This window comes from Thermobia domestica, chromosome 10 (assembly GCF_964235325.1).
Source record: "Thermobia domestica chromosome 10, izTheDome1.hap1.1, whole genome shotgun sequence".
NCBI lineage: Eukaryota > Metazoa > Arthropoda > Insecta > Zygentoma > Lepismatidae > Thermobia > Thermobia domestica.
Genome location: NC_137463.1, coordinates 65635637 through 65648021, shown reverse-complemented (window position 1 = coordinate 65648021; position 12385 = coordinate 65635637). Strand labels below are relative to the sequence as shown.

Genomic DNA, 12385 nt, shown 5'->3' with positions numbered 1-12385 from the left:
ATAAAATATCATAATTTTAATGTAAACGTATGAAGGTAAAGACAGACTTATATAAAATAGATGTACCTTATTATATGGAAAGAATAAGAATAATGAATATCGAATCTCTTAATTTTTCAAAGTTTATTAATGTATTAAATGATAATCATCAATGTGTTTATCTCTTCTAATTTTGTTCACTTCTGACCCTGCTAATATTTAATATTACGAAGATCTTTGTCTGTAAATAATGTTGTTTGTATATGAAGGAATAGTTAATTTGTACCCTAGAAAGAAACAATCAGTTAGGTTTAATTTTTGAATAGCCTCATTCATGATAATTGTAATTCGTCGTTATTAGTATTGAGATATATTGACAAATATAAAAATGTGTTATGTTATAATATATTATATATAAATGGAAAAGTAGAATATGTGTATTAGAGGTGATATTAAATATACGAGGGCTATTCAAAAGGTAAATGTTTCATGATATTTAACCCAGGGTTCTTTCCTTCATATTAGAACGATTATGGAAGTCCCGTCCGAGCGACATCTACAACGATAACGTTATATGTAATATTAACAATCTGTGCCAATTTATAAAAAGGGATCAGAGGCGAATTATTTGACCAATATTATGTATAAAGAAAAGAAAGACATATAGAGACTTCGAGACATTATTTTTTTGTAATCGGTAACTAAAATAAGAGAGTTGTTGTTACTATAGAACGTCGTAAATAAATGTACATGTACGTAGACACCTTGTCGAGAAAATAAGTGTATGTATAAAGGTGTAGACATCTGGTTGTATATGCAGAAAGTTGATTATGTACGCTTCTCATGGTTTAGTATTAAAAACCAGCTAAGAAAGTGTTAAAACGTAATGACATTATTTCTGAATTGCAAAATTCCTGTAGTAATAATTCCATATAATCTCCGACTTGGAGGCCATGGTGCAAATGTTGTACGCGAATAATACTTAGCAGTTAACTTTCTAAACAAAGTAATTAACATCTTTTGGAAAATGAAATGTAAAAAATGAAATCTTTGAGTTTTATATCCGACGGTTATGCCGGATAGCACAAAGGAGACGGTGATAATGGGAAATTAATAAAATGGCGGAATGAAGAAAGTGGAAAGAAACGGGAGATCTCCGAGGAAACCCAAGCAGATAGTGTTTGTCCACCACAAAGTTCACTGGGCGGGAGCATGGTTTGAAATTGGGACCCCACGCACCCGGTTGAACGCTCTATTATTCAGCCACGACAGCCCAAACATAATTTTGATACGGATAAATATAAGCGTATCTTACTTGAAGCAAATGTCGTTAATTCCATTTTTTTTATCTTTGCGCATTTCGATCTAATTTTCCTTCTCAGAATTTTTGGGAACCGCTTACAATATTTGGGAAACTCTGTGCGCAATTAACATAAAGTCGTGAGGATTGTATACAGCTCTCAAATATACAGCTTTGACTTCATGTTTAATTTTTTTAGAGCTAGCCAAAGAAAGTCCTCTACGTCAATTGGAGCTTTTGTGAATTAAGCAGCTATTCCATATGAGATAAGGTCTCACATCTTAAAGTGGAATCAGAAAAACACGTTTTCTAGCCGACAACAAATTCGTATCTCTCGTCCCAAAAGATATACGATAATTGTTTGGCCACTCATTTCTATTGCTAATAGTGTTTTCTAGTTTGGTTATTTTCGATCTAGAGATTTGAAAGTTTGAGTTTACCGAATTCGGGCACCAATATGTCTGAGAGAAAGCCACTTTGATCGTTTATATGCATATTGTTTGTGTTTGTATACATATATACATACATCCCAACATCAAGCATAACATAATTATATATGGACCTCTGTGTGCTGGTGAAGTATTTTCAGAATATGAAATAGCTAACGCTGATTTCGTGAAATTAATTTTTTAGAGTTTAAAAATAGTTGACATTAAAAGTTCCAGAACACATAGTTGCATGCAGCATCTTTTCATGTGTATGAAGAGTATTGTTTAACACAGGCAACGGTATGCGAAAGAAGCAGACAGCAGAGGACAACCGCCATCAGTTACATACCAAACGAAGGATTGCTGACAAACAGTGGGCGCCATTGTGAAAAAATCTGAGATTACAACAAATCACCCAATATAACACTAAAAATTGCACATTAAGCGCAATTATTTAACAGTATACTTAATTCTGGATAACACTTACTACTTCATAAATTTATAAGGAAGCATGTAATGCGATGATACAACCTTTTCATACTAAATTTCTACTCAACTGTGCAATTGTCAGAATTATTTCGCAATGATACAAAATGTATCAACCATTAATATTATATCATTTTTATGTTCTTCAAAGAAATATTATGTCAATACGTGAAAAAAATATATATTAGAATTTTCATAACTATTCATGTGCGTATGTATTTCCAGAAAAGACAATACATTTAGCAATCTCCAATGTTCCTTTTTAAACTTATTCTTACAACCAAAACCACAATGTATCATAAAAGAACTTAATAAAAATTGAAGGAAAGCGTGTCCCTGTTCTATGTTTTGCAGTATTCTATAAGATAATATCTGTCTATTACACCTCATATTTACGATGGTGTTTATATTAAAGTACTGAATATAAATTAACATCCTACTTTAAGGTCTCAGAGTTATATCCGCATGGATTTACTAGAGGACATGGATATTTTAGTTAAAGCAGAGTGGCTCGACGAATTGATGGAATGAGAATGAACTGGGAAACGGAAGAATTTCATCAAAGTTGAAGTACGTAATACCGATTACCCTCAAAATCATAGTAAACCAAATACCTTTTATATGACGGAGAAAGTTTTACCACTAACACCCTATTCTCCCCATTAAATGAATGATCGAATATTTGTCTTGCAGGTATGAATAAGAACAACTGAATATTCAATGTAATAAGTTTTGGGAAGGAAAATTTAAGTATCAGAAAAATAACTAAAGCCTTATCGGAAACTCAAGCATGTTCACTTAACTCTCTTGGTTTTAAATTCTATGCAAATATTATTTAAACAGCTGAGAAATTATTTACAATAATAGTTCTACTCTGTCTTTTGAATACAATTATGTATTTATTGTAAGGGTTCGTAACCTAATACACAATAATAGTATGCTATCTGTTTGCCATTTGATGGTCATGGAAAATATCTCAATCTCCATATTTTGCATTATTTTCTTCCAATGACTATTTCTTTGATATTACAAAAGAATTTTACCTTCATTGCTTCTATTCTACCTGATATCCTCCGGAATCACTTCTTCTCTCCTCCGGAATACAGTTTCTTTTCAACAAATGTACTAACAATATATCTTAATACTTGTTTTATTATGCTGGATGCTGTAATAAAATTTTATCTTTGTTTTATTATGCTCTTACTACTGTTATCGATGAAATGGCATCGTGGCATTTACATTAAGTCCCGTTAATTAAATTAAATTGTTATTTGTAGCGCTGTAATAGTTAATAAAATGAGAGAATCATTTAAGATCGGTCTGTAATGCATTCTTCCATAAGCCGAAGGTAAAATTATACAGGCATTATACCGCTAAAATATGTAATTTGTTGTGAATTTATATGTTTTCCCTTTTCGGCATGAATTTTTTAATTGAATAAACTTTGAATTTTCCGCCTTGCATGTTTTCACTCATCATTATTCTGCTGTTCTAAATTCCATTTAATGACACAACTCTAAATGAAGATTTTTCTTTGTTTTGTGTTCTCTTGAGCTCCCAGTAAATTTTAACATTTTATTGTGTTTCATTGTGAAAACTTGTACAAAATAATTGACTACTAAATACTGCTTTCCTATGAATATTTGCTATCATTTCTTAATATTATTGAGTTGCAGAAAGATGGGTTCGCGCAAAAATAAATTTTAATAGTGGTTTACATTAGAAGTGTTTTAACCTTATCTTAACCGTTTACTAAAAAAAAGATTAGGGTATAGCGAGTAATATCATCTTGATGTATAAGTTCAATGTCAGGGAATGTAATTTATCTTTGTCATTATTCCTCAGTAGAAATCAGTAGATACACATGAACTACTTGACTTTCGAGTATTGAACTTACGTAGTTTGAAACTCTCCTATGACACAGACAAAGAGCGTCAATCAGAGCAATCTATATGGGCGCTCTACGTTTGGGATTCATGTATTATTCTTGGCGGAGCGCATATGGTTTGATGGCATGTTTCGAGTGTTTCGATAGAAACGTCATTAATGATACTTGTTGAAATTGTAGGATAAAATGTGTTGTGAGTATTTAAAAGTGGTCCTTGGATATGCAAGATTACAACGTGAATGCCGGCCATATTGAAAATAGTGATTCATTCAAAGAACGCCTTCGTATAAAACTTGTTTGGTATACCCCTATCTTCCAGATGATCCAACAATTGCTATGCTTATTTTGGTGAAATATATTAGTTATAATTCTAGTAGTGTTTATGAACACGAATTGATTAACCTTTTATTAATTAGATTTAGAATTTCTTGTATATTAATTTTAACGTTATTTATTATATAAATTAATAAAATAATATTGTCGGTAATACTTTACTATTAATTACAGGCGATCGTAAACATGGGTCAAACCCAGGGCGTTGTGGCATCTAAAATACTAGTAAGTATAACTTACGGTATTCTTTAAAATTTAACATTTTTACATTAGAAAGATCAAAATTACGAAATGTGCTTAATTCAAGAAATTAGCTTTATAGAAATGATGTTTGCTGTAGTCCTATACAACAGATTGTATTGCAATATTATTACTGTAATATTTACCTACGAAGTAATTTATATTTTAAAATTTAGAGAAATCATGATGTCATAACATAGAAATCTTAGTACTCAGTTATTCGAGTAAGGTCATTCACAGGGTGTTTCACAACAACACCGACAACGTTTGAGAGGTAATTTCTGACACCAGGATAAGACAAGAAGTATAGCTGGCCCTTATTTCCGTAAGGGCGATTGTCACAAAATCAAGTTTTTCAGGAGAATAAAAAAACGAAATCAAAGAGTGAACTTTTTATTAATTTAACAATTCATTGAAGTTGGAATATTTTACACATTTAAAATGAGTACCTATTTATTTTAAGAGATATTAAAAGTACCTTTATGTCTGGGTTGTATTAATAACAATGCCAGTTTTAGTATTATTATTACAATTAATTGACATCAGTTTTATCCTGCTTTCATCTGTGGATTTTAAAACGTTTATAGTAGTGCTAGAGGACACTCAAGACGGGCCGAAGTCCGTTACTTAACGGGTCCAACTATATATCCTATTTGTTGTTTTCACATTATTATTATTTTTACTCATTATACTGCTCATATTATTAATGCTAACCATACTACTACTACTACTACTAATAATAATAATAATAGACATACTAATAGCAATAACAGTACGCGTGTTTGTTTCGAACTTACGATCGGTGTATCGCATCGTGGTCCATTTGACATCGGTTTGCATCAATGATGTACTATAGATCCCCATCACCACCGACTGTTATCATCTTGAGTTTGAAATATTTATCTTCATGAAAAAACAGGTTCCAGTGTATCCCATTCTGGCATGTATGACCAGAGTACGTAACTTTCAGGGGCTATGGGAGAACGATTATTCTTCCACTTGTGCATGTTTGAATGCGATACTCGCCGAGGAGTTGGATAGCTTTCCTCGGTAGTAACAATGCGTCAAAATCTTAAAAACGCCAAAAATATACACCCTTCCTTAGTGAACTATGGTAAGACAAACCTGTCTGCAGAAGTACTTCCTTTCAGAGTTATAGGCTGCCAAAGCTGAAAAAATGAACATCAAAGTTCCATAGCTCCACAACTATAGGAACTAGCGTAGTCGGGGCTGAGAAACTAGTATTCCCTATCCAAAAATGGATGTTTGAGAATCATAAAGTATTCGTGCAGATATTTTTATAGAGTGGGTTTGGATATAGGCATATAATTTGAAGTAGTCACCAACAACCTCTATAAAAATAGTTGCGGAAGTACAGCAGGAATCAGAAACGTACGGCACATACATTTGGATACGGCACATGAAAAGTCCGTTAGTGAAGTCTTGACCCGACTACGATAGGTTTTATATGTTTGGAGATATGTACTTTTAAAATACATTTTTTTATGTTTTCGATAGTCTGTAACAGTGAAAAGAAGCATTTGTGCACCTAGGTTGGGCTATACTTTGTGGTTTATCTTGGTGTCAGGAAACACTTCCCAAATTCATATTGAACCAGTAGAGAAGATTAACAATTAATATTAATTGTGACTGGTAGTAGCAATAATTATACATTTAATGAACTTTTCTACATTAATAGCAGGGGAACTTAGTGCGGAGAGCAACAAGCAAACTTTAGGTGGGCAAGTGTATATTATTATTATTAATAATGACAGCGTTTGAAAATTCTAATAGTACCAGTCTTGTTTCTCATAATGGTTAATAATTCTCATAATCTCGTTCGATAAATGATTTACTGAATTTCGAAAAGGAAGTTAAACATTCAACTGCCAGTGTAGTTTCAATTTGATTCTTTCATAGTAAAACAAATTCTTTTTGTTTTTCATGCTACGAATGTTTTCACTATCCGGTTAAAATCTACAATGGGTCTACCTTACCGGTTCTAAATTATAATATACAAGAGCGTTGAAAAAGAAACAACCCGTACTGTAATATGTACATCCGAGATAGATTGGTAATATTGTTGCGGCTGTAACAAATAAGCATTTCGACAAGATCGCGGAAGTTCACAAGTCCCGCTAGAGTGTCACGTGTCCCAGCCACTTGAGTATTCAAACCAGCAGAAGGGGACGCCAATCGTCCAAGGCGGTCAGTCGTGTTGTGAGCAGTGTAAAAGTGAAATGGAAGCGTAAAAGGAGAAGGAAAGAGGTGTTGTTCGTTTTATGACGGCGGAATGAAAACAGACATTTATCGAAGAATGTCACAAGAGTACGGTGAACACTGTCTGTCACTCGCAAGGGTAAGGAGTGGAACAATTGCTTGAGGGAAGGACGGGTGTCGTTAGCCGATGATGCACAGTCTGGAACATCACACTGCATTACCGATGACATTGTCCAGCTGATTGATGCGCACGTTACTCAGGACCACAAAGTTACAGTGAAAGCCATATAGGAGGCCGAGGTCAAGTTGAGCTTGCAAAGTGTGCACACCATCATGACAGAAAGGCGGAACTGGCCCGAAGTGAGCAAGCAATAGTGCCCAACAGTCTTTAAAAACAACATTAAGTAATCCAGTTATGTTAGAAAGTTAATACAAATTAACACAGTTCTGCTTTGCTGAGAATTCTAATTTGCAACTATAGGCAAGCTCTAGAGTTACTGCAGTAGAATTGGATTCAATGTTGCAAATGAGTGCGATTTAATAACTGTTCATTTCAATTACCTTCAGAAATGGCTAAAACACGGTTTTCAAGTTTGTAATCTAATATAAAATACATTTCATCAGGCTAAATGGTGCCTACAAGGACGACTTGACAATATGAAATTAGTTAAAGGCCCAAATACAAGAAGAAGGTTGATATAGGCTTCAAGCTAGTATCTTTATATTATACTGAAAATAAAATACAAAAATATTTTTTCAAAGTTATGTGAAGTCAATACTGAAGAAAACTAAGTATAATCTGTGAAGAAATCTGTTAAGCAGAAGTTGCTACCCTTTCTGTCCTAAATAAACATATACTGTTGACAGTAAATTACTTTTTAGGAAAAACAAATCATTACAGTATAGTATTTGTTGCTATCCAGTTATGCTCTATTAAGATAAAATTAAAAAAAAAAAAAAAAAACAGGCATGAGCGTTTTGTATTTGTTCGCGTTTAATCAGAGATGAGACCTATTGTTTTCATGCCGAATTCTTAATGGAAAATCTATTTCTCGATTTATACTACAGCTAGTGGTAAATGTAGGAGAACATTTATAGCTGAGATTAATATCCGAGTTTAGTATTTCCCTTTTAAGTAGAGATATGCGTGAATTATTTTTTAAACAGTTGAATCTACTAAAGAACTCTATGCTGTGTATTACGAGATATATCATTGTCAATCAATGTTTATCTCTTCTGTTTACAACAGAAGGATAAAGCACGGAAAAAAGATTAATTCTGTTTATTGATATTTCGTCTCTAGGAAGATCAATTTTCTAACCGGACATAGGACCTACTTGTAAATTTTAGAACATATGATTTTAATGGAGCAATTGGGTTAAGATGGTATTTTAACTTGCGTTTTTGAGTTAATATACCATTTGTCTCCATCCTACAACACTTTGAACGTATGATTATTGGAGTTATAACCAGATACAGTAAATGTAAGAATTTTCAAGTAAAAAATAGATATTAGTGCAGTACATGGAATGCCTTGTTTGGACGTTGACTTGATTACAACAAGCCACTTCTCAATTATACGCGTCCCATTTCAAAACGGAGAAATTACAGTTCCGATTAGTTTAAAATAAAGAGACATTTGTGTTGAGAATTGAATAGTTTATCGCTCGTCATAGAATCCTCTTATCACAACAACTAACTCCATAGCTTTGCAAACTAAAGACGTCAGAAGCTTAATTCATTCTGACATGACAAAACTATCAGTTTGTAAAATGTCACTCTATCTCAATTTTATCACAAATGTAGTTAGTCCGTTTTTGCATGGGACCATCTATTTTTTCTTACCATTATTGCTAAATCTAAATCAATATTTGAAACTTAAAGTACATTTAAATTTCAACAACTTTCGGTTTTGAGTTCATAGTTCTTTGAGAGAGAGAATTGATCGCAAAAAATATTGTGCTTGTCCAGGACAATTGTCTTCTATCGCAATCAACGTTGTTTATGCAAACACTAAATTTGTATAACTTTCAGTTCTATAGAACAATAACAAATAAGATTTAACTTAAGGTAACTTAAGGATCTATTTTTGACATCACTTAAAATTGTTCCTCTGACAAGTGTCGATTAACAGAGTGAAGGGACATATCATTTTGTAAAACATCGGCACTTTTGCAAGTATAGTTTGAAAGTCTGAAACTCTATAAACTTGTAGTATACTATAAAAATATATAAAAAATTATAATAAGCAATATGAAAGCGCGATGACAAGCATTAACTAAAGTGAGAAGAAATTTTATCTTGTTTTTTAATGTTTATTGTATAATAACTATAGGTGTATATATCGGAAGTCTCAGAGGAAATACAAGTGCAAATTAACAGCAAACGAACTTGATATTACAATAACGTAACATTGATAAGAACACCGATCCTCAGTAACCGAGCTACACTGGCCCCTGTTAATGTGACTTGAGCACTGGCGGCTAGTTTCCCAGACTCATTTCTTGAATGTTAAATCTTTACCTAATAATTTTCGTTTAAAGTTCTCATGATCAGAAACGTCCATTGAAAAATACAATTTTAACCACAATCAAAACCAACAACCTGCTACATTAAGAGAAACAGGTTACACAAACATTTGACGCGGGTCTGTGATACTTAGCGCAAGTGCCGATGGGAAAAAAATATTGAAGTTATAATTTATATACATTTAAGGAAGAAACATATAAGACAGATAATACAAATAGTCCGGTAGCCCCTAAACAAAAGAAGTAAAAAAGAATAATGTTTGAAATGTCACTTTTATAAATTAACATGTCGAAAAAAGGGAGTACTTACTGCTTTCTCAGAGTCAGAACACTGAGAAACTCTGAACACTCAGAAACAGAAAAAGGTACATACTCACTTCGGACAGTCAAAAGTATTTTGCAATACCTTTATTTTCAACAAGATATCTTTACTTTTAACTTTTGGACGATTTACTGAAATCATATACTTACAGACTCTCATGATATCATAGTAAGTATATATTAGGTTATATCATAGTAGGTACACTCATGTCCAAACTTATTTTCGCATGTCTATAAATATATTGTTCTAGGAATATAATTTGATAACGAATCCGCCAGGTATTTCTTATAATGTTAGTATGCGCATAATCGGCAAGGGCATGTATGTGCCAATTTTCATGTCAAGAGATCAGTAAGTAAGAACAATAAAACCAAAATAAAAGATTCTTCTCCACTTAGCAACATTTTATTCTACTCACTCCAATTTTCGTATTTGTAATTATTTTCCTATGAAATTTACAATACATATAAACTTCCCAATTATACAGATAGTATCAGTATTAAAAGTACCCTGCAAAATAATTATAAATTTTATTGTAACAAAAAGACAGTTATACATCTGCGACAATTACATTGGACATGTGCGTACATATCACGACTAGGTTGTATGTATACTGTACGTGTTATGAAAATCATCATATGTCAGATCTCGTCCACTATATTGCCTATTTACATTCCTCTTTAACTTAGATAGACTTTACATTATTGCAGTTTACTGCGGTTCTTTCTTTGTTTCGGTACATAGAACAATATGTTTTCTTCTATGTTTCTTCTGTTTTCTGAGTTTTGGTAAGTTTTTGAAAATTCGCAAATTTTTGTTTAACATATAGATTATTTAATAACCTGGCGTAGTATAGTTTTAGAAAAATAATTTAACTTTAAAGTTATCAACGTTGTAATACTGATCAACATCACTGACTATGACAGACAATGTCCATTTACCAAATTTAAGCGATTCTGTCCATTTATTTGAAACTTACAAGGGTGCACCAAGACAAATACCAAACAAGGTTTCGTAAATTATCAATAGTTATAACATGGACTTGTAGTTTCACATGCTTTCTTCAAAGTAAAGAATCTTACGCTAAACGTCTCAAGTTAATTTAGCTAACAATGCAAAACCAATAAAAAATCATGAGGTATATCTTGAACTAAGGTACTGAAAAATATTAAAATATAGATGATTTTTCATTGTACTTGACCATTATTTGTTGAAGGTATTTACATTAGCACTTTTCTTTATGACTTAACAGATTTTACTTATTGCTTTTTTGTGTATTTTTAATTTTCAGAGACTGGCTTCAGAGAGACAGGAAGCTTACCTACATCATCCTGCAGCTCAAGGGGTATGTTGATAGCACGGTATAATTTTAAACTCCAATAATGAGTATGCCATTAACAAATGATGACAATACAAATGCGCCTAGTATTTTTTTCAAAACAATAATACTAAATATAGTAATAACTACAATTACTAAGGTACTTAAATGAATATTGTTTACTATAAATGTTGAAATACACTGAGTGGTACTTCCCACTATATTGGGGAGAATTACGGAAAAATAGTCCGTTAGAATATTAATTGTTTATTTGTAGCTGGTATATATATAACAGGCAAAACTCATAAACTCATATGACTTGCAGAGAAATATAAAATCGAAATACGGCGTTTGAGTTTTGTACAAATAAGTTCCAATGTACCGCAATCTTTAGAAATCATATAATACATTTTTAACACCCAACTCCAATCAGATGTTATAGTGCCGTGTTGTCGTATGGTATATACATATATACGGTTTCTTAAATAAATTAAATATTATATACTTAAACAGAGCAGCTCGTGATATTTCGTAAATTAAAAAAAAATATGTATTTCGTAAAAAAAAGAATGAAACATGAGGATTTCGATGGCAAAGTGTCTTAACTCATTTTTTAAGCAGTAGGATTAAGTCATTTCCATCAACTTGAAACCAAAACCTGTTGGATGGCAAAGTTGCATATCGTAGGGTAAAAGAATCAGACCATAGGCCAAAATATGGTACAAAAAACTCATTTTGTCCGATCTTTATATATAGATTCTATTAAAACTTCCAACATCTCAAAACGTCTAGAAAACTGACCTACGTCATTTTGCCATCCAACGCATCACATGTCGATCAACTTATAGCGTGTCCATTACTTTGGTATCGCATCTCAAAAATTTATATTTAAGCTTGTGTAAGCAGATTTGTTTTTGAGTATTAGCATTGTTTTATTGAACCATTTGTGCGAATATTACTATTCATGTATTAACAGTTTAATGCTCATAGCTTTATGTCAATTGGTTTGCACTTGCATTGTAGTAAAATTTGTAATAAATAATCTAGTAATTCAGCTAAATATTCGCACTATACAGTATCTCAGCCTTCTAGAAATTACTGATCAGAAGGTTAGAAAAGTTCAGCAAGGAAAAACATAAGTTTGAGTACAAGAACTAATTGGTCAGAAGTATTGTCTCAGAGATTGCCGAGGGGACATTATGATTCATAAGGATCAGAGAACATAAGTCAAATATTAAGCTGTTCCTCTACAAAAACGAACAACAGAAACTTAGGACAATAAGTTTCTAAAATTCCCTGCTCTATTTTCTTCGATGAATTTTATACAACAATCTGGTTTCAGA

The 12385-nt window shown here is 32.3% G+C and overlaps 1 protein-coding gene across 1 annotated transcript in view; it reads left to right on the top strand.

Annotated features, from left to right (window-relative positions):
• LOC145661492 (uncharacterized) overlaps positions 1 to 12385 on the top strand; it is a 61212-nt gene that overhangs the window by 7283 nt on the left and 41544 nt on the right. The window contains exons 3-4 of the mRNA XM_081726809.1: positions 4589 to 4639; positions 11016 to 11069. Coding sequence (XP_081582935.1) covers positions 4589 to 4639; positions 11016 to 11069 — 105 coding nt within the window. The remainder of the gene's footprint in view (positions 1 to 4588; positions 4640 to 11015; positions 11070 to 12385) is intronic.